Source organism: Syngnathoides biaculeatus, chromosome 2, assembly GCF_019802595.1.
Source record: "Syngnathoides biaculeatus isolate LvHL_M chromosome 2, ASM1980259v1, whole genome shotgun sequence".
In the NCBI taxonomy this organism is placed as follows: domain Eukaryota; kingdom Metazoa; phylum Chordata; class Actinopteri; order Syngnathiformes; family Syngnathidae; genus Syngnathoides; species Syngnathoides biaculeatus.
In genome coordinates this window covers 10857814-10881587 of record NC_084641.1, presented here as the reverse complement: position 1 = coordinate 10881587, position 23774 = coordinate 10857814, and the positions used below count along the sequence as shown (strand labels likewise).

Below are 23774 nucleotides of genomic sequence, written 5' to 3'. Positions count from 1 at the left end.
CCTTGTGGCGACAGAACTGATCCAGATAATGCTTGTGCATCAAAATCAGCAGTCTCTATTTGTGGTGATGATATTGGTCCAGAAATGTCTTCTATTTTAGAGTCATCTGTCTGAATTTCTGGAGCTCTAACTGATTCAGTGAGGTGTTCTGTATCATAATCACGGGTATCACTGTGTGATAAAGGAAATGGTTCAGATTTGTCTTCTGAATCTGTTACTATAGTCTCTTTTTGCAATGATTCAATGGATCTAGCTGCATCCGTTTCAGAGTCAATAGCGTCTTTTTGTGTCGGTGTCATTGCTACACTTAAGTAATCTATTTTCGAATCAGTGGTTTCTTGTTTTTCCCATTGCATTGTTCCAGATCTGTCTCTCATATTGTACTCTATGGTTTCCATCTGTGGTGACTTCATTGATTCAGTTATGTCTAATGTATCATAGTCTGTGTTTTCCCCATGGGATAAAGGAACTAGGTCTGTTATGTCTTGTACATCCGAGTCAATAGTCTCTTTTTTTGGTGATAGTATAGCTCCAGCAGTGTCTTCTATTTTAGACTCTGTGGTTTCTTTTTGTAGTGATATCACTGATTCAGTGTCTATTTGTGGGTATGGCAAATCTTCAATTCTGTCTTCCGTATCAGAATCGGTGGTCTCTCCACATGGCAAAGGAACTCGTTCTAATACATCTTCTAAATTATGAGCTATGCTCTCTGTTTGTGGTGACAAAAATGGTCCAGATATATATTTTACATCATAGTTGATGAGTTCTTTTTGTGGTGATGGTATTAGTCCAAATGTACTTTCTATTTTAGACTCAATGCTTTCTTTTTGTGGATCTGATTCAGTGAGGTATTCCGTACCAAATTTACAAGTCTCTTCATGTGATAATGTAACGTGTCCTGAAATGTATTCTGTATCAGGCTCGGTCATCTTTCTTTGTTGTAATGCCACTGGTCCTGATAGATCTTGGACCTCAGCGTCAATGATTGCTTTTGGTGGTGATGGGATTGATCCAGACATCTCTTCTAGTTTGGACTCAGAAGTTCCTAGTTGTGGAGATGGCAATGATGGAATTTCTTGATTCTTAGATTCAATGGTCTTGCTATGTGGTAATATTTTCTTAGTATTTGGGGCCATATCAGAAAGGTCGTCTGCATCAGGTGCCATACCAACTTCAATTAGTGAAGGCTCTGGTCCGATGAGGTCCTCAATAGAAGACACAGGTATATCTTTGCTTGGTGTATCTGATCCAGTCGACCTTTCCTGATGTAGCGGTACTGGTCTAGTTAAGTCAGTGATTGGCTGTTCAAGTAAATCTTCATTATCTAACAAAATTGCATCTTGGGGAGGTAATGGCTGTGGTTGTGAAAAGCTGTCTGAATCTGAAACCATGAGATCTTCATGGGGCTGTGTCAATGATCCAAATATGACCTCTGAATCATACGCAACGGACTGCTTGTGTGGTGACATCAGTGGGACAAATACATCTTTTATATCAGACACAGTGGGTTCCTTGTGTAGTGTCGGTGGTGGTCCTGGTCCAGATATGTTTTTTTCATTGGGCATTGGTTTGGCAAGGTCTACTATTGCAAACATAGAGATCTGTCCCTGTGACTTCTGGACAGGTTGATATACGGGCTCTGATGATTCTTCTCTATCTGACACAGTGGTTCCCCCATAAAATGCCAGTTGTCCAGATAAGTCTATATTTGAATCCACTTCAGATGGGTCCTCAGCTATTGTCTTTTGTTCACACAGGTTTTCTATATCCGATACAATGGCCTTTCCCTCTGATGGTGGGTCTAGTCCAGGTGTGTCTTTTGTAATCAGCACTGGTAAACCCTGGCCATCCGTATCAGATTCAGTGGCCCCTCCATGTGGAGATAGGGCTAATCCATATATGTACTTGGCTTTTGAACCTGTCTCTTTTGAATCCTCTGCATCAGATACAAAGGTTTCATTGAGTGATGGAACTGAACCAGATACATTGTTCCATTTTGGTGACGAGCCCACTGTTTTTGATACTACTTCTGTATCTGGAAGTAGTTCTGAAAGGCTTTCACAATCAGATAGAGTGATCGCCCTGCATATCGATGAAACTCGTCCAGAAACGTCATTTTCATCTGATAGTGGAATTGGTTCTCGTAAGTGTTCTGTATTTAACTCAGTGGATTCAAATTTTGACAGCGATGAATCCGTTATATCTGGCAAAACCGTCTCTTTTAGAGGTGATATCATTACTCCATAAATGTCATCTGGATTTTGGACTTGTAGAAATGGGTCCTCTCCATAAGGTGGTGGCCTGGGTTCGAAGGAAGACTCTGTATCCCTCACTGTGGTGTCATTGGGTGGGACTGATACCCTTCCACACAAGTCCTCTGTACCTTTGTGTTGTGGTGGGATTAGTTCAGATACAGTCACTGTACCATGTTCTATATTCTGTGTTTTTGGTGCTTTTGTTGTTGTTACTGGGAGAAGATGAGGCAGGCCCTGTTTGTGAGGTGGTTGCACAAATTCAAACACATTCTTTGTAAAAAAGCAAATGTTTTTTTCACGTGGTAATGACAAAGGATCAGATGTCTGCTCTACGGTTGCTCTAGATTCAGAAGTATCTTGGTCTAGCATGGTTGTGCCAAGTGAGTCTGGCACTGATTCACGTGGTGTCTCTGTATCTGATATGATGTCATCTCCAAGTCTAGGTGTCTCCTCCAGAAAAGACACATGAATCTTCCCACGTGGTTGAGATGCCACTTCAAATACATCCTGTGTGTGTGACACAACTTGAGGCTCTGGTCCAAATAATTTTATTGTTTTTTTCACAGATAGGTAGTCTTGGCCCGTTGCATTGATCTGTATGGGTTTTGGCGGCATAGTTCCCGATATGCCCTCTCTACTGGATGTTGACGCAGGAAAGTCCCGAGTAAAATATTTACCCTCCGTTTCATCCGGCGGTGCCTCATGATGTGGCGGCGTGATTGCTCTGCAGAGGTCGTGGGTATCAGATACAGGGATTGGTTCATGTTGAAGAGGAACTGCTTCTTCTGTTTTTTCCTTTCTTGTTTTCCATTTCACTGATACACTGGAAGAACTTGACACAGAGAATGAAGGAGACTCCTCTGTGTGTAATTCTACCAAAAGACCAACAACAACAAGATTAAAAGAATGACTTTTCATTGCTTTTATTTCCGAGAGGGTTTTGCTGCCCATTTTTGCTTGTGCGCCAAAGGTTTCACGGTGTATGTACTATAAATGGAGCAAATTGAAAAGTGTATACACACCAAATATTTGAACCACTTTCCCCATTAACTTTGAGCGAAATGTACTCATTATTCAAGCCACCACAGAAAACTCTGGAGCATAAAAGTGGCTCAGTTGAATACGTTGTTTAGTGCCTTCATTAACGTGATTTCTTTGTGTTGCTTCAGAACAAATATGTTGAACTGCATTTGTAGCTTGGTGGATGTACAGTATTACTGTTTCTAGTCCCCCCTCTTTTTAGTACCAGTAACCACTCTGACTTACCCCATTGTTCTTCATAGTGAAGGGAAACCTCCTTAATATCTGCTAAATCCTCTCCTTCAATTTGTGTCTTATGGGTTATATGTGTCTCTAAACATTCTTGGACATTATTAGGCTCGGTCACTATGACTGACCTGGATGTACGCGCAAAGCGGCTACTAGCGCGACGCGGCAAAGGGTTATCGGAATCCATTTATAAAAAATATATATTATGCTTGCTTCCTTGAGAAATGTGTTTTATCTGTTTGGTTTAAACGTGTACTACTCTGAATCCCCTCCTATGAGGAGAGTCGAGCAATATCAGGATTCAAAAGTGACTTTCTGAGGCCTTCCCCGATGATGACAGTCATTGTGTCACAGCAGCTGTAGAAACACAGGGTGTGGCATCACCACATGGGTTTGACGTGGCGACATCACTGGGCAGTGTGATGTCATCGATCAATGACCTTTCCTGGAAAAGCGACTCCATAGGTTTATGCGTTGAGCTTCTACAGACCAGTAATAAAGGCAATCGCATAATTCACATGCGCAATAAAAATTGTTTTTTTCCCCTCCAAATTTCTGTCCCATGGCTCTGTCACAGAATGCGGGGATGTCATCTTTGAAAGGCCAGAAGCAGATGAGCAAGCCTACTTCAGGGATAGGAGTGGTATGCTCCTTTCGCATGTTAAAATAATTGATGTGACAAATTATTTTCGTCTCGGCTAGTTATACCTACTGTATGTTAACTCAACAACCCTTAAATACCAAAATAGTTTCATATTGATAGTGATAATTGTGAGAGCTACGTTATGTGACTATAAGAGTTGACAATTTCAGAAATTTGATTGTACAAATGCTGAAAAATATAATCTAGGAAGCCACTCTTGTTGTCTTTTAACCATCAAATTGAGAAACCATGTTGTTGCTATGTTGTTCCTTATTCTTTTTTCTGAATGTCGTACCTTGTGTGTTTCTACACACTTGGCCATTAAAGCTGATTCTGATCTGATTCAGATTCTGATATGTTTGTATAAAAATTACAATTAAAACAATCTGTTTGATAGGTTGGTATGAAACCTATGACTAGGGCAAAAATGTCAGTCATCTTAATGAGTAGTTGAAATAAGATATACACACAATGCCATTTATATTCATGTCTTATAATTGAAACTTAGTTGAATACTAATAAAAAACATTTTATAAGAGAAAAAAATTGGTCAATTTAAAAGGAAGAGTGATCAATCAGCATGAGACCTCATCGATGTTATGTATCAACGTTTCACTTTAACTTTTAAAAAAATATTTTCCAACTATAACACGACTGGCATAATGACTATAAATTCTCTTCAGAAAGTCATTAAAGTTTCATTTTTTTCCTTTTTTTGTACAACCTTCATTTTTGCTCCTTTCTCTAATGTTTCCCATGATGTTTACCTTTTTTTTTTTTTTTTTGTGTGAAGCTCATTTACAACCCTAAATGACTTAACATCCGTATTTGCTGATGTGCCTGTGCTATTTTAAAAGTAACAATTTTGACCAGTACCTGACAATAATGTATTGTGGGACACAAAGCTACTGCTTAATGTCTGTCAGGAATTTTCCGGGTATGTTTGAACAGTACATCGGATGCTTTATGAATTATTCAGATTGAGGTCCATCAGAGGTCATTTTATAGAAATACGTCATGTTTTTTCATTGAACTGCACTGCTTCCAACTTGGCAGCTTCGTACATACGTACGTAATTTCCAAACAAAATTTATTATTATTTTTTGCATTCTGTTGTTTTCGTCTGGGTTGTCATCCCATCATTGGCCTTTGCATGCAAGTCCCACTTATGCAAGTCCACTGTGTCAAATCCTCTTGCCGTCTTTCATCTTCATGGCACTAAAGATAACCTGTGATTGCACTCAGAAATGTGGTGCTGGGATCTCCTGTAAAACAAAGTCACAGTTCCGTGTTAGATTCACATTTTCTAAAGTAAAAATGTTTGTTTAGGTCCAACTTTACTTTTGTTCTGCTTGGCTTTATCTGTATTGTGTTGCCTTCTGTCCAACACAAGACTCACTTTATCGCCAATTATGCTTATAATCAGAATCAGCTTTATTGGCCACTTTACTTTGGGAAATTGATAAATTGATTTGACTTATAATAACCTAAGCAAACGGCGGTCCAATAAGGTTCACATTCTCATAAATCAAAGTGTTTGACCTCGTCTTTTCAAAAGTTCCCAGCTAATTTCTCTCTCCCTTCTGTGTCATTCCTGTCTTGTTTGACATTTTTTTCCAACGTCGTCGTCACGAGTGGAAGCATATGAGGCGGTATCTGCAGCCCAAGTGCTGGTGAAAAATATGCCCAACAGTTTAAACAATTTAGACTTGCGTGGCGAATTTATACAAGCTTTTTGCTTTATCAAGCCATACACATGAGTGTTTGTGTATGTTTCTTTTAAAACCATTATTACATTTTATACTTTACGTGCCATTAAGGACCATAAGTTCTGCAACGATTATTACACCTCAATCGTCATTGTAATGATTCATCATGAGTTAGATGGTCTTGTTTTAAACAATATGTTCGTTCGCACATGTTTGACAATGTTATGATAAAATGAAGTTGTTTTGAAGACTAAAACCTTAAGATCGGTTGCATCTGTTGTTTGTTCCATCACCTCATAGACTTGTGTTTCCACCGACTGACAGTGAAGCACAGCGTGATGGACAGTGGAGAAAAGACGAGACATTGTCACTTTGTCGTTGAAGAAACCACCTTTTTGCAGATTATCTACGACACAAGCTGGAGAGAGAAGAAAAAGAATGAATAGGAAAATGAGGATGTCAGCGCAGACAAATGGAGAAGGTACTACACGCATTTAAACATCCATTGCTGGCTGGTCACTTCGATGGTTTCCGAGAGATGATAGGGAAACTTACTTTGACAACATGCAAGCAACACCTCTACACCAATTTCCCCATAATCTTTTACAATCTGAAAAAGAAAAACAGAGGGAGAAAGGTCAAGCTGATGTCATTATTCTGCAAACTAAAAGAATCTTAATTGAATGCCTTAAGGCTGACCCCGCACCACCACCAAAAGTTCAAAATGAAATCTTTTTAAGTCTATTCAAACACATACTCGTGACAGTCTAACAGCAAGTCGGTGACAGGATATCAACCAAAAACAGGACTCGGCATCATTTGCACCACTGTCAAATAAACAAAATAAAAAAGAAGCAACATTACCACATTACTGGTAACCTTTAATTGCTCAGTGACTGTGTTTTTATGATTTTATGGCTAAGTGTTCTCTGTCAATTGACTGTTATCATATTAGAGTGTCTCCAACTGCTGGAGACATACAGTATTCCTTGTTTTTTTTTTTTTTTTGACAAACTTTGCAAATAAAGATGATTCTGATTTTGAGATGATTCTGAAAAGCTGCTATTGAAGGAAACACAGTCGCTCCAAACAATTTCTGTCCATTACCCCTGTGCATGTGTCAGTTTCTTACACCACGTAGGGTCTTGACTCCCACAGTGTCTAGGAAATTGACAGGGCTGAGGTCGAGGATGATGGATCTGGGCATTGAGGGATCCCGCGCAAAACCCATTTGAATGGTGGCTACATCCTTCTCCTCTTCCTGTAGTGTGGAAATGGATGCAAAGGCGAGGAAATGTTTTACACTTTTGCAAATGTGAACAAACAAGAGCATAGCACAAGGTTAAGAGTAAAGAAATCAACAGTTTAGCTGAATGTTGACAATTTCATTTTATATGTGAGCAGGATGATGCAATGCAATTTTGCAACAGTTGAATTTTTCTGTTGGTATTCTCACCATGTTCAACGCACCGCCCTTTGCGGCATTTTGGGCTTTTTTCTTGTCACACTTTTTCCTTTTGGCTTCAAGTTTCTTCTTCGCTGACAGGATTTTGGTGATGTCAAAGCCAGACTGAAATAATCAGCAAATGAGAAATACTTACTGGGAGATCGACTTCTTTTGAGTAGCATTAAGCATATAATACACTATATACACTTCATGTTTCCTTCTTCTGGTTTTCTACTCAGTGAGCAATTTTAATTTAGAAATCCTCAGCTGTGGTTATATTAAAGCGGTTTATAGTTGAATCCATGTCTTGTAAAATTAAGTTTGCTGACTTTTTTAGTTATTCATGGCGAACGAATCATGCTCAATGATGAACGTGTGCCAACATTGACTTCCTTCATTGAGATCAATCCATTCCTCTTCCTGCAAGTCCGTCCCCGATTGTGTAAATGGGAATGAAATGATGCTAGAACAGATTTCCCGTCATCTGTCAGTGAGCAACATGAATATGAAAACTTATTAGAGCTCCCAAGATAGCAAAGCAAAAAAAGCTCCCCTATTGCCCATCTTCTTGACAAGTTGACATGTACATAAATTAGACCGATAATTATTTCTTTTGTCAGCATTTTTCTTAAATCTGTTTTTTTTTCCCCTCTTTTGAAACAAATGTGATGTGGACAACAGACTTGGCTGACATTGTCAATTAAGTTGCAGATGCAATCTTTGCCAGAATGTAGAAATTTGAGCATAAATTACATTGTGAAAGAATGGTGTCAGTATTCACGCAAGTCGCGTCATCTCCCACTGTATCACAATTCATCCAACACAGTCGCAGCATATTGAAATACATTAGTAAGTTTCTTTCGGCTTGTCCCGTTTAGGGATCGCCACAGCGTGCCATCTCAGATGAACGCTCATATTTGTTTGGCACAGTTTTTACGCCGGATGCTCTTCCTGACGCAACCCCTCTCGGGGAGTTGAGGCCCCAGTGAGATACAAACTCACGACCCCTGGTTTACCAAACCAATGCTTTAACTACTGAGCTATGGGGCCTCCAATATATTGAAATACATTAAAATACACAATTTTTTTTTCCTGTTGGAATAAAATTAAAATCAATATCATTATTGTGTGATGAAATGTTATTTTAAGGTTTAGACTATGGACACGTTTAAAAACTTAACTCAATATTATTACACGTTTTCAATACTCATCCATCCAGCCATCCATTTTCTTTGCTGCTTATCCTCACAAGGGTTGCGGGGAGTGCTGGAACCTATACCAGCTGTCAATGGACAGGAGGCAGGGTACACCCTGAACTGGTTGCCAAGTATTTTCAATACTTTTTTCCGTTAATTTTGGGGTGTTTAAATGTGTGTAAAATGTTTGTTTTTTAAACAAATATGTGTTTTAACAACTTCTTCAATGCATGCTGAGCATTTTCCTGGGTGGGCCACACACAGAAAAATCAAAGGATTCAATTCATTTGACATTCTTGGACTTTATTAACAACGCTAAAACCCATCCATGAAGCAATTACAGTCCACATGAGTTATTTTGAGGAAGTGCTATAGCACTTCTGTGAACGGTGATGAAGGGAAATGATTCTAGTGGGGGCCCCCAGCCCTCTATCCCACTAGAATTTAACCACATGTGCCCTAAGCAGAGCTCCATATTCACAAATGATAATATGATGTTAATTCAACCAGTGTTTACTTCAGAATCATAATTAATCAGCAATGTGATATATTCATGTCAGATCGTGACACAGAGCAGAACGTGGAGAAAAACATTTTTGATTCTGAAACCGAATAATCTATTCATGAGGCGTTATAAAGGGAAATGATGTGAGGGGGTGGCATGGTGGGCAAAGGGTTAGCACAGCTGCCTCACAGGTATTAGCACCTGGGTTCAAATCTGGCCTCACCTGTGTGGAGTTTGCATGTTCTCCCTGTACTCGCGTGGGTTTTCTCCGGGCACTCCGGTTTCCTCTTTTATTCCCAAGACAGGGATGATAGGTTAATTGAAGACTCTAAATTGTCCGTAGGTTTGAGTATGACTAGTTTCTTCTATATCTGATATGTCCCTGTGATTGGCTAGTGACCAGTTCAGGATGTATGCCACCTCTCACCCAGAATTAGCGGGGATATGCTTGAGGATGCTCGCAACCCTCGTGAGGATAAGCGTGATGAAAAACGGCTGTTGTTACCATTTCAATTGCATATAACAGGGGTGCTCAATGCGTCGATCGCGAGGCAGTTTCGGTTGATCGCGACGGTGTGCCGAGGAAAAAAAAAAGACGAGCTGTATTTTTTTTTTTTTTTAACTTTAGCTCACCACGCACGTGCAAACAACGACAGTACAGGAAAACACGCTCGTTGACGAGAGGCTTGATGCTTGAGAAGTAGACCTTGGGGTAAAAAAAGTCTGGGCACCCCTGGCATATACCATAGTTCCTTGCATTCCTAGATAACCTTGACACAAAACTAGTTAATTACTGTAATTAGTAGTAGTAATTGTAGTACTGTAGTTGTCATATGCAGTGCACCCATTGGGGATGTGGGTATCAAAATCCCCTCACACCACAATTTTTCCACAACTCACACCCAATAGCATTGTAGGAGATGTCAAATGTTTATTTTTTTAATCAAATGCTGGAGGCCACTGAAAATGGACAGTGGAATGCAAGTGCAACGCGGAATGTATTTTGGACAACACTGTTTTGTGACAAACTATCTTCAAAACGTTTTTATACAGCATCTCGATAGTGCGTATTTTCACCTATCGTTGGAGGGTCTGAAACTTCACTTCTTTGATGAACAGGGATCAGTGTGTGATTGTGTGCGTGTGTGCGCACGTGTGTATATGCGTGTGTGCTCACCTTCCTTCCCAGTGCATCTTGATACATTTCAGCATTGGCAAAGTAGAGTGTAGCAGAAGATCGGAAGATCAAAATACCAGGCACGTCTCTCACCTAACAGATTGATGATTAACAAATAAACGGAAAAATTAATTGATACATCTCTCTTTTAAACATAAACCGATCATTCAATGCTTAAAGCTTTGCATTTAATGATTGTTAGTGTAGCAAATTAGTTGCGACTGTATCAAACATTAGAAACAACTGCCCGCGAGTTTGCTTTAACTTAAACGAAGACAAAAAATGTCTGCTAGTTGTGCAGCTGCTTTTAAAAGAAATGTGTTATAACTCCGGTCGATGACGCGGCCGAACTGGAAGCAAAACAACGTGAGCTGAAACTACCTAGTACGATCACACGATCATTAAAAAAAAAAAAAAAAAAAAAAAAAAGGGATAGCGCATGCAATTGAAATGCTCGCTTTTTAAAAAGTGCCCATTACGCTCATTTCTACGAAGTTTGAGCTTTCATTTTGATCACGACCTGACGCAATGAAGACTCTGCTACAGATTGTAGTCGAACGGGGGGCAAGAGGCTCCGCTGTTAGCACAGTGGACTTTCCCCTCATAGCGCTGACAATAATGAGGAATAAAGGGAACCAAGACCATTAGGATTCAAAAAATGTTTCCTCACAAATGCCATGGATGCCTCAGAGGATGCCAGTCAGATGCTTTTTTTAAAGTCTTGGCCAAAAATGTGTAATGTAGTGGATAAACTGCACGATGCACAAACGTTTTATGCACAAATATTTAATGCAAAAAATGTTGAAGTTAAACAGTTCATTTATTCAAAATTGTAATATGTGTTATCAACAGTATTAATAAGATGATTTGCCATCATTGAGCATTTATTTTAGTTGGTTGAGGGATTCTGTTCTGTCAATTACAGAGACCAGGACAAGCATGTCCTGTGGCCTGTCCCGAGATTATATTACCGCTATTACAGCACATGCACGATGATTATTAATAATGATTGTTGTACGGTTGTTTTTTTGAAAAACAATACAAGTACAAATAATAAAAGTACAAACCTAGCAAAATAGAAATCCAGATAATTACTAATATTTTGAGCATATGATTAGCAGCAAATTGGTGGTGTGCATTGTTCACTGGAAGAAAGGTTTTCCTGATTTTTTAGGTCAATTTTGGGGGTGCGCATTATACTTCAGGACGCATTATTCGAGAAATTATGGTAGTTCATATTGTACAACATTATTTTTAAAATATCATTAATGTAAGCAACTCAGATTCAAATTTTACGCACAAATAATTATAACAATTTATGACCTGTGCTATTTTTAGAACATGCCTTGCGGGACCCTTAAGTTGTTCTTGCGGGCAACCATGCGCACGCGGGCACGACGTTGGTGACCCCTAGTCTCGAGACTCAATCTCAAGCAAATATGCTAAAAATGTTTCAGTATGGAGAAGTAAAATGTCCTGCACATGTATGGATTTACTTTAATAATGTAAATCGAGAAATCTCTCTCTCTCTCCATATATATATATACACACACACACACACACACACATATATATTTCTGACCTGATTGTTGTCCTCCAAAGGTTTATATATTTCTGTGTTTGGAACCTGCCCTAATGTGGAGTATTTTGGTCTGGAAAAGCACACAAAAATAACAGCTTTTTAAAGAATGGATTACTTGTACATATACTGTACATAATGTATCATAACAGATTTCCTACAGCTGTGTCCTGAAAATGACTGTAAGCATTGCAAAACCAATAGCAGCAGCGAGTCCCAGGTCAGGGTTCAACAGCAGGGTAAGCAGGAAAGTGGCAACCCAGACCACCTGCAACGAAGACAACAACACAAGTTTGTGTAAGGTCAACATTCAGTGGTACAGTTAAATAGAGGAATTGTGATCCCCCCCCCCCTCAATTTCTGGAAGTAATGTTGAAGCTAAAGTAACTAACTGCCTAGCGATAAAAATCAGCTGCTGGCTGACAGATTTTCCATTGGACACGGTGTACACTGTGGGTGCAATAGAAAACATGCAGCAGTCATCACAGGAAAGGTAGCGAAGAGTACAAGGATTCTACGTCCAATTATTGATGTGAAGGAGCTGCAAAAAGGGCTCCAGATCAGCTCACGACTCCATGAGTACATGTACAGTAGATGATTTGAATGATCATGGTTTATTATGTTGCTTTTCAACATTTAATGAAATTGAACGTTACAAGCAACATATTCAATGACTGAATGGATTCGATGAATTTGCTGATTAAGCCTACAGTTTATGTGATAAATAAAGTGGCCAGGAAATGGCGACTACACGTCACATTTCCACATTGTGATCCCTAGATCAAGTTTCAAACTTATTTTTCAGAAAAATTACTATAGATTTTAGCAAACAGCTTAAAAATATATATGCAGTGAAGAAAAATCTTGGCTTGAGTCCACCTTTAAGCATTTTCTTGTTAGCACTGATTAACTTTTTACACTTTTGTGACAGATCAGAATGTTACAAGAGAGATGCCTCGTGCCATGCAGCTTTTTAATTCCTTCCTGGGATGGAAATGCTCAAATTTAATTCCTGCTTGCTGTTAATATCTTGTACACTGATCACCATCAGGGGTGGACTGGGACAAAAAATAAATAAATAAAAAAATAAAAAAATACAAAACATAAAAGTACACCATGGCATTTTTGGCTTGGGCACCTCATAATTAGAAGAACACAATCCACTTGTAATTCATGTATGTGTTTCCCGAAGGAATGTATGTTACAATGAATCCAAACAATTGTAATTATTGTGATGAGGTGGCAAAATGTCACGCAGTGCATATACCTAGTCTTTCCTCTCCTCAACTGCTACCTAAACCTTTTGGCTTGTCTACTATAGACAGAGTGAGGAAGCTGTTAATAAAGTGCTAAATTGAAATCATGATTTATCCAACCATTTTCAGAGCCACATAGAGACAAACACTGGAGAAAAAAAACATGCAAGCTGCACACAAGGCGGGGCTGGGATTTGAACTTCGGTCCAAGAACTGTAAGGGAGACACCCTAACCTGTCGTCTACCATGCCTTCCTTTAAATAAATAAATATTTTAAAAACGTAAAATGTCTGATTGCTAATGCAATTTTAGAGCTAAACGTGCCCATCGAGTAACTTTTTGTGGAAAGCGTATAACTAAACGGACGCCCGCACACACACAAAGCAGCTGAAATAAGAATTTAACATGTCACCATTGTTCTTATTCAATATATTTCCAAATGTGCTATTAACCTGAAATTTTCACCAGATGTTGGGAACAGCCCAAATAATCAATACATACAAAGAAAGTAGAACAAATAAGCTCTGTCCACCTCGGATCACCCTGCACCTTGATGCGTTTAAAAATGTTTCACGCTTGAAAAGTCATGTATGCGTCACTTATCGGAAGGTTTAAAAATAGAAGAAATAGACATGCAGCTAACAAAAGATTTACCAGGTGGTTTAATTATACACTTGATAGGTGGTGCAGGAAAATAAATTTTTTTTATAGTACTGTATGTCGCTAGGCAGCACGATGGCGTGTCTGGTTAGCTGGCCTCACAGTTCTGAGGACCGGGGTTCAAATCCTGTCCCTGCCTGTGTGGAGTTTGCATGTTCTCCCCGTGCCTGTGTGGGTTTTTTCCGGACACTCCGGTTTCCTCCCACATCCCAAAAACATGCCTTCATTGGAGACTCTAAATTGCCCGCAGGTGTGATTGTGAGTGTGACTGTTGTCTGTCCCCATGTGTCCTGCCTATTGGCTGGCAACCAGTTCAGGGTGTACCCCACCTCCTGCGACTCTTGTGAGGATAAGCGGCTCAGAAAATGGGTGGCTGTCCCCATTAGAACATATTTTTCAAGTTCAAATACTTTCCTTGCAAAAATGTGTTTCAAAATCTAAATCTTTGAATGTATAAGCTTTGACTGTACCTGTAACTACCATTTTTTCAACTTACCATGTCTGTTTTGTTACTCCTCCACAGTGCAGGTATGTCCATGAATTGCTTCATCATACCATGTAAGTTCACATAAATTATGGCAGCCAGCATTGCCTGCATTAAAAAAAAAAAACATTATGAATATTCTTAATAATAATATCGTAAAACTAAAAAACAGAAGTACCTAAAGGCATTTGTTGATTTTGTCACTCTAACCCAAAAGTGAGTCAAAAAATGGAACATGATGATTCATGATGATGACACAAGCTGCTTGTGAAACTTGAATACAATTTTGACAAAAAAAACAACAGAATGAGTGGCTTGTGTGTGACTCATTGTTGGAATAATTGTAAATATAGTTATCATACATTTGCTGTGCTATAAACGAAGTGCTTTGCTGCAATGAAGAAATGCTTTACTATAGAGCTTTATTCATCAATTCAACACGAAACAGATCTGCGCTCAAAAGAGGAAGTCACTGGCTGCAGAATATCAGACAGAGCCAGACTGATGGAGGGCAACTGGAGGATGATTTTGAAATGACTTTTGCCATATTGACACAAATGTTATTTTTCATTTATTTGTCTGACATATGCTGTCCTTCCCTCTTTTGGGGATGTTGTAATTGTGAATACAAATAAAATTAAGGGGCCTGGGAGAACTGCTCCAGAGCGTGGTGGAGAATTTTGGGGTGCATTTCTCTTCCGTTTTCCTTGCATGAAAACAAACTGGTGATGAGTGCCTCCTCCTTATTTTAAATGGTTTTAACTAAATGTTACCCTGATTGAACCGGACACTCATGTTCTGTGGAGTGGCTGCTGCTACACATGAAGGTTGTTTAGCAATCACCTGTGTCGATATACTGTCATGCTCTCACTATATGAACTAATGCTGCATTATATTTGGTTTGAGCATCGTCATATCGATGTACGCGCACACAACAGACACATCACAGTCTGCTGTGATGTTGGTGTACTGTAAGATACATTGAATCAGCTGTAATATTAAAAGTGACCAGAGGTGGGATGATTTTGGACATGCTCAAAAGATTGTACAACTGCTGCATTTTCTATTCTGCAAAGTGAAACCAGGCAGGCATGCGTGTCTGAGGTGGCTTCGGGGACATTGCTTGGATGGGAGCGAATGTGTTCTTTTGTAATACAGCGCATAATTGTAAAAACTGATTACTAAGGAAATGATTTTATGTATGAGAACGCTTTAGCTGCAGCTGGCTACCTCCGACAACAATGGAGAAACAAAATGCTAGGATTTTGAGGGTGATAGCCAATTAGCACTGTAGCTGCCCATTTTTCCATACTGCTTACCCTCACTAGGATTGCAGGTGTGCTGAAGGCTATCGCAGCCATCTTCAGGTAACCAGTCAATAGCCGAACACATATAAACAAACTGACATTCGAACTCACGCTCACACATACGGACAACATACTCTTCAATTAATCTGTAAAGGACGTGGGAAGAAACTCAAGTACCAGGAGAAAACCCCTTCAAGTACAGTGAGAACATGCAAACTCCACACAGGTGAGGTCGGATTTGAACCTGGGTCCTCAAAACTGAGGCAGATATGCCAAGCAGTTGATCTCCGTGCTGCCAGCAACACATTGATGAGAATGACAAAATTAATTAAATAGTTACTTTTGGACTAATGAATTTAGTTCAAAATTTTTAATTATGAACTATGAAATGAATATTTTGGAATGATGAACTGAACTTTGAACTAGTTTGTGGAGAAAATTCCCATTCCCAACGCTGATCTTTTATTGTTTTACATCCCAATAGATAATACATTTTAATTTATCTACCCCTTGTTGTATAGAGGTCGATATTCTTGATGATAATTCTGCAGGATAGGGAGATCAATGCCATAGCAGGTGGCATTTAATAATGTTTTATATTCCATAGAGAGCAGTGATTCTGGATTTGCGTATCTCACAAAAACAGTAATAAAAAGTCATGCTTTGTCACTTCTATCTTATACAAGCACAGGAGATACGGACAATGCAGGCACACACGCACCTTGGGCAGGTGTTCAAAAAGAGCTCCAATCCACAGTGTGGTGAAAAGAATAACAATGGCTGATACCGCTGCAGAAACCTGCATTGAAGAGAGACGTGAAATAATTAGGACAGGACACCATCAGGCAGGCCCTGCCTTTCCTCCGCTTCGATGACACAAAATGATAAATGCTATGTTGAGGATTCATCTGTTTTGTCCTTTTCGCGCTTTCGGTGCTAGGTGATGCTGGATAGTCGAGTAGGCATCTGCAATGGCGATATTTGTCACCTGCAAAATCAATGAATCCGGCATCTTCACAGCTAAAAAGAAGTAATAGATCCCGATTTTGAATTCATAGACTATGCAGTAGTGAGCATTAACATACGATATGCAATACATGCACCTGTATCATATTGAGGATTTTTAACAATCTTGCTATGCAAAACTTTGGTATAAGTTTTAACAAATGCTCTTTTCTTCTTTTCCTTTCAGCTTGTCCTGTTAGGGGTCACCGTCTCATCTTTTTCCATCTAAGCCTTTCTCCTGGAACTTCCTCTCTAACACCCACTGTCCTCATGTCCTCCCTCACAATATCCATCAACCTTTTCTTTGGTCTTCCTCTTTTGCCTGGCAGCTCCATCCTCAGCATCCTTCTACCAATATAGTCACTCTCTTGCCTCTGAACATGTCCAAACCATCTAAGTCTGCTCTCCCTAACCTTGTCTCCAAAGCATCCAACTTTGGCTGTTCCTCTAATGAGCTCGTTTCTAATCCAATCCAACCTGTTCACTCCAAGCGAGAACCTCAGCATCTACATTTCTGCTACTCCAGTTCTGCTTCCTGTTGTTTCTTCAGTGCCACCGTCTCTCATCCGTACATCATGGCCGTCCTCACCGCTGTTTTATAAACTTTGCCCTTCATCCTAGCAGAGACTCTTCTGTCACATAACACACCAGACACCTTTCGCCAGCTGTTCCAACCTGCTTGGACCTGTTTCTTCACTTCCTTACCACACTCACCATTGCTCTGGATTGTTGACCCTAAATATTTGAAGTCGTCCACCCTCGCTATCTCTTCTCCCTGTAGCCTCACTCTTCCCCCTCCACACCTCTCATTTCTGTCCATATATTGTTTTACTTCGGCTAATCTTCATTCCTCTCCTTTTCAGTGCGTGCCTCCATCTTTCTAATAGTTCCTCTGCTTGCTCCCTGCTTTCACTGCAGATCACAATATCATCTGCGAATGTCATAGTCCAAGGGGATTCCAGTCTAACCTCATCTGTCAGCCTATCCATTACTATCGCAAACAGGAAGGGGCTCAGCACAGATCCCTGATGCAGTCCCACCTCCACCTTAAATTCTTCTGAAACACCTACGGCACATCTCACCGCTGTTCTGCTGGCCTCATACATGTCCTGTACTATTCTAACATTTCTCCGCCACACCAGACTTGCGCATGCAGGACCACAATTCCTCTATTGGTACTCTGTCATGGGCTTTCTCTAGGTCTACAAAGACACATTGCAGCACCTTCTGACCTTCTCTGTACTTTTCCATGAACATCCTCAAGGCAAATAATCTGTCACAGGCTTTCTCTAAGTCACATGCTCACAAGATGCATGCTCTCTGCTGGACTTAAATACGTGTTTATATTTGTTGACACAGGCCTGTTTACATTTAATTTAAGTTTAAGTTAAATTAGGACTCAATGCTGCAACTGACTCTGAAAACTTGTCTTGGCAATACCGAGTATCTTGAGGATTCCTGTAAAATGGCAAATCTAAATTGATATAAAAAAATCGTGCCCACCTGAGTTTTTCCTCCTGCACTCTCCTGAACCAAAGAGCGGGACATGGAGCAGCTGACGACGATACACTGGAACATTGACCCAATGGAGTTACTGAGCCCCAAGGCTATCAGTTCCTGAAGTACAAAAAGAGACATACGTTTTAAGTCGGTCATTTTAACATCTTGGTCTTCATGCTTGTGTCCTACCTGGTTACTGTCCACCTTGTATCCATATTTTAGTGCAAAGATCCTTCCCAGTGAGATGGCAATGCCGTAGCCAACCACAGCCAGGGCAAAAGCGTCCCCAATCACTTGACCAAACAGCGAAGCGGATGGAAAAATGGGTGGCTGGAGGCTGTGCGATAAGAAGGAAAAAAAGCTAGAAATAAAACAAACATTCCTGTGACATATGCTCATCATGATAAAAACATTGTTCCCTACCCTGATGGAATTTTTCCAACTACATCCACTTTGTATTCTTCCTGTAAATTTACTTGCCAGGACACCAGCGTACCTATAGTGACCTGGAGTACAGATGTGTTAATTTATTTGATTTACCAATTGTTAAATGGAGTGCCGCGATATTTATGAGTGAAGCACTTTGGTTTTTTTTTTTTTTTTTTTTTTTTATACTCACACCAAGCAACTCCACAGGTATTGGGACAGGTATTTTTTTACTCAAGTATGAATTGAGCTCTTTGCCAAGGATGAGGCTAACAATGGCGACAATGCTGACCACCAGAGTCCCAACGTTGAGGTGTGGAATTAGATAACATATCTTCAGCACTGTCTGTAATAAAACGATAACAGAGAGATAAAGTATATGATACGGCAAAAGCAAAGGTGGTCACACACACACACACCACACACACACACACACACCACACACACACACACACACACACACGCACGCACGCACGCACGCACGCACGCTATGTATTCTTCATTATACTATGTAAGCACGACAAAAGTTGGTGAAAAAAAAAATATCAGGTTCTATTTATAAGATCAACTAAAATTAAATGTTTGTCTTTTGAATATTATTATTATAATTGAATTGTCCTTATAATGATAAATTGTATCAACTTAATCAAAATCTACTCCACTATTGGCCAATGTTGTCATGTAATGTTACCGAAGCACATTGCTGAAAATAATGTAAGTAACAGTATTGGAGACTATCAAATTACATTTACCGTAAGAAATTATGCAATTTAATGAAGCACTTTAGGTTACTGTAATCTGTTACAGTCTAATGCTACAAACACAATCTTAATACAGTTTTAAAACACACAAACACATTATTATGTTATTTGTCTGAACACACAAATGTGGTAAATTTCAAAACAATGCTATATGATTTTTATCCAGTTTTTGTTTTGAGGAAACATGGAAGAGACTCATTGATGTAACCAACTCCATTTTCAAAGTAATCTTCCCAACCCTTGGGAGTTATCCATTTAACCTAGGATAGGGTGTGGTAGGTTTTAATCTCTAAATTCTCACATTTCCATACCAGCAGTATGAAAAGCATTCTAATGGCTGTGACCCGATTTACGTATATCAAGGAGAGAGGTCCGCTGTATCTGGAGGGGCTGATTCCAAAGGTGTACTTGAGCTGGGACACGATAACGTGGATTGCAGCGCCTGTGGTGTAACCTCGGACCAGCGGCTCTGACAGGTAGGTCGCCATGAATCCAAAATGGACTAGGCCGAGCAAGATCTTCATGAATTGAACAAAGACACATGATAAAGGAAATGAAGACTGAAATACTACTGGGTATGCAAATATTCCGCACCTGAAATAATCCTGTTAAGAAAGTGACGGCAGTCGCCACTCGCATACGTTCTGCATCGCGGCCGACGACATCCAAGACACTCATGTTGGTCACGTCGTCCCACACCGTAAAGTTTGAATCTGGGGCTAATCGCTCCGTCACTCCACCGAGCATCACGCTAATCACCGCAAATGTTCCTGAGAGAAGTATGCAAGTCATTATCCAAATACTGTACACCAATGGCATTGGACAAAATAGCTTTACTACAATTAGGGGATAATTTGACACACTGTGGTTGGATAGCTGTGACATCCTCAAACTAAGATCACTTAAAATAACAAGTGACCCGAAATAATCTTAATATTAAGACTTGAAAAACCACTGATGACAGTGGATCAATCCATACACATCACAACACTGTAAAGAAGTCATACACTACCACCAAGGAAGGAGGGTATTTTGAACTGATTGCTGGTTTGTTAGCATATTACATTTAAAAACAAAAACCTCAAAGCATCAACCATGAACCAGGAAATATTCTGCACTATTTTTCACTTTTGTTTTTCTTTAAGGCCATTCAGAACGGGACCTTTCCTGAACCATTGGCTTTAACGTCATGTGTAAACAAGACAAATACAACAGATATGTGCTTTTTTTCTTTTTTTTTTTGCTGTTGTTAGACTTTTACTGTGTTGTATTGATTATACTTATGGAAATTGTTTTCATTTAGTTTCTTTGAGAAGGGATTTCAAACCGCGAACGATCCAATTTTCATTTGATGGCTCCAAAAATGACATGACATGATACATCTTTGTTCAATTTTCCATACTAATAACATATTGGTGGACAAAACAATACATCTTCTTCCACCAGATGGCAGAAAGTCCAACTAACCTGTGTATCTACCGATCAAACATTCATACAGACCGTCTCAGTTCTGCGAGTATATCATATCTTGGTATTCAACTAAAAGGGCCCAGATTTCACAGTTTCATTTGAGAGTAAATTGTGACTCTTCCTGTAGACAGTATATACTTTTTGTGGCATTTTTGCTTAATGGTGTGCTGTAAGCTTTCTCTAATGACAAATGAGTCTCTTGGAGGCCCCTCTCTGAGAGAACATGCCCTAAGTGACGATTTACCAACCTATTGAGATGTGCTGGGATGTGCCGAAGATGAAGTAGATGAGGACGGGGTAGAAGGAGGAGTAAAGCCCAAAAACTGGAGGAACACCCGCTAGCAAGGCATACGCCATACCTTCAGGTTCATAATAAAAAATAATATTAAGCAGATCAAGGGATTAAATTGTTCAGATAAAAGAGCAGTACAGCAACAAAATACCAAACGATATAGGGTTATCTAAAAATACAAGGTCGAGCTGTACATGTTTAACAGCCATAGAAATACTTGCGATATCGTTATATAGGTATTTATGCAGCTCTCACCTTGGGGCAGCTGCATGATACCCACACTGAGTCCAGAGATGAGGTCACCCAGTGCATTTTCTTTGACGGAATAACGAGGCAACCACGACAGAAGAGGGATGCTACACAGAAGGCAACGCTTCACTCTGTCAGTAGAGCACCTGAGAAAGAAAACATCAGTGGCTTTATATGGTTATCAATTGGTCTTTTGTTGCTTTTGATTGAACGTTAATACATGTCGTATCTCTACAATGGCTGAAGCAACGTTCAGAAAGTAATTATATGTGGTCATTCATCCACTTGAGCTGATTATTTCTGCTCATAAATCAGATAAAGGCTACACGTCACGTGGATCATATACAGTATTGGCCACCGACCTTCTCTACAATTTAAAAGCCAAGTTATGGACGTCATTATTTAAGAATCAGTGGTACCACTTGAATAGAGCTACTATTCTACCAACATCTTCCTTGCCATTGTTATTTACAATGCAAAGAAAATTTGCTCCCTTCTCAAAATGATAAATTTTTGTATAATTTTGACACCTTACAGTATGAGTTCGTCAAAAAAATGTAAACATCAAACGAAGATAACCAAAGTAAACAAAAATGCTGTTTATGAATAGCATTTTAATCTATTAAGAAAAAAATTATTCAAAGTTACCTGGCTTTGTGTGATTGAGTAATTGCCCCACTTGTTGAATTATAAATTAGATGTGGCTAATCAAAATTTTTGGAAAGCTGTCCAATCAAGAAATCACTTAAACAGAAACTGTCCCAGCAGCCCCTGCTCGGTTTGCCTTGCTGAACGCCAGATCACTTAATAATAAAACATTTATCCAGAAGGACTTCTTCATATCTCGTGAGCTGGACTTCATCTTTATCTCAGAGACCGGGCTATTTTAAGGAGATTTTCCCTTCTTTGGGGGCATCGCTTACTGCAGTTATTAATAGTTGTCTGTCTGCAAGTGTTGTTCCCACTAATTTTAAACATGCCGTTGTACAACTGTTGTGGAAAAAAATTGTTTAGAGGTCACTGTTTTGGCAAATTTTAGGCCCGTCTCCACATTGCCTTTTCTTTCTAAAATCTTGGAAAAGACCGTTTATTCCCAGGTAACGGAGTTTATTAATAAATATATTATTGAGCCTTTGCAATCTAGTTTTAAAACATTACACAGCACCAAATCAGCGCTTTTAAGAGTTTTTAATGACATCTTTTTTGCTTTTGACTATGGTCAATGTTGGAGGCCCTGTAGCTCAGTGGTTAGAGCACTGGCCTGGAAAACCAGGGGTTGTGGGTTCATATCCCACTGGGGCCTCCACTCCCTGAGAAGGGTTGCGTCAGGAAGGGCATCCGGTGTAAAAATTGTGCCAAACATATGTGCGTTCATCTGAGATGACACGCTGTGGCGACCCCGAAAGGGACAAGCCGAAAGAAACAAACAAACTCTGGTCAATGTTGTCCTATTACTTTTAGATCTGACTCCAGCCTTTAATAATGTGGACCATGATATCCCTCATACTCGTTTGGAGTAGCGGGTGGGCATCAGAGGTACAGTACTTGAATGGTTCACGTCCTACTGGTCTCACTAAACCTTTTGTGTTAGCCTTGTTGACTCCACGTCCTCCGCTGCTCCCCTTTCACATGAGGTGCCACAGGGTTCCGTGCGTGGACTTCTCTTATTTTCCCTCTATTTAATCCCCATCGGCTCAATTCTTAGGAAACATAGTATTTCTTTTCATTGCTATAAAAATGACAGATGTCAGATCTACTGTATGCTCTCCTTAAAAAGTCAGACTACTACCGTGCTAAGCCATCGCTAGAGTGTGCATATGACATTAATGCCTGGGTGTCTTTTAACCTTTTAAATTTTCGTGAAAAAAAGGAACTACATCAGGGTCTTTGGTGGCACTTCTTTGACCACTTTAGTTGATTTGGGCCACCTAGCACAATATCAAAAGTCCATCATTAACAACCTGGGTGTAAAAGTGGACCGTGATCTTAAGTTTGACACCCAAATTAAAGCCAAGGTTAAATCGAGCTTTTCCATTTAAAACAACTAGCTACAATCAAACCAGTCGTTCAGAAATGGCACTCTGAAATAGTAATCCACACCTTTTGTGACACCTCAGATGGATTAAAGCAATGCACTATACCTGTATATGGTGGTTAGCAGGTTCTCAATTACCTGTCTGAAACTCGTTCAAAATGGTGCGGCTTATCTTTTAACTGGATCAAAAAAGTACTGTATGAGTATCATCATCTTCACTCTACTGACTGCCTGTTTGTGTCATGATCCTGCTGCTCCAGCACGAGCTGTGCGGGGTGTCCGCGCAGGTGTGCTGATTGGAAGGTGCACACCTGCGCCTCATGCAGCCTGATTATGCTGTGGATTTATATGACCGTGATGACAACTGGCCGGCGCTAGTTCGTATGATCTTCATGTCCCATTCGTGTGCTCCGGTATCCCTGATTGAACCTGTGTGTACCGACCTTCGTCCGTTCTCCGACCAACCTTGTAAGCCTGACTCCTTTGATACTTCTGCCTGCGTTGATTGTTCTCCCGTGTACCGACTCCTGCCTGTCCGCTCATCTGCTC

General features: G+C 39.9%; 1 protein-coding gene and 1 non-coding gene across 5 annotated transcripts; one reads left to right on the top strand and one right to left on the bottom strand.

Moving 5' to 3' along the window:
- Nucleotides 1-5216: 5216 nt before the first annotated feature.
- LOC133507707 (solute carrier family 26 member 6) lies at nucleotides 5217-23533 on the bottom strand. Of its 4 annotated transcripts, none has more exons than XM_061833039.1 (19): nucleotides 23332-23533; nucleotides 21197-21336; nucleotides 20898-21008; nucleotides 19774-19949; nucleotides 19533-19697; nucleotides 18612-18764; nucleotides 18416-18498; nucleotides 18182-18329; nucleotides 17996-18109; nucleotides 16209-16286; nucleotides 14193-14288; nucleotides 11942-12048; nucleotides 11784-11853; nucleotides 10202-10294; nucleotides 7333-7446; nucleotides 7009-7137; nucleotides 6432-6486; nucleotides 6134-6294; nucleotides 5217-5432 (listed from the first exon to the last, which is right to left on the bottom strand). In XM_061833039.1, the coding sequence occupies exons 2-19, from the start codon at nucleotides 21210-21212 to the stop codon at nucleotides 5409-5411; spliced, it is 1893 nt and encodes a 630-aa protein (XP_061689023.1). In that variant the 5' UTR covers nucleotides 21213-21336; nucleotides 23332-23533; the 3' UTR covers nucleotides 5217-5408. The 4 variants fall into 4 exon arrangements, 3 of the variants coding, with proteins under 3 accessions (XP_061689023.1, XP_061689043.1, XP_061689033.1); XM_061833059.1 differs by having other exon boundaries at nucleotides 6170-6294; XM_061833049.1 differs by having other exon boundaries at nucleotides 23364-23533.
- trnas-gga (transfer RNA serine (anticodon GGA)) lies at nucleotides 22421-22493 on the top strand. Its single transcript has one exon. It is a non-coding gene; the product is annotated as a tRNA-Ser (tRNA).
- Nucleotides 23534-23774: the final 241 nt, after the last annotated feature.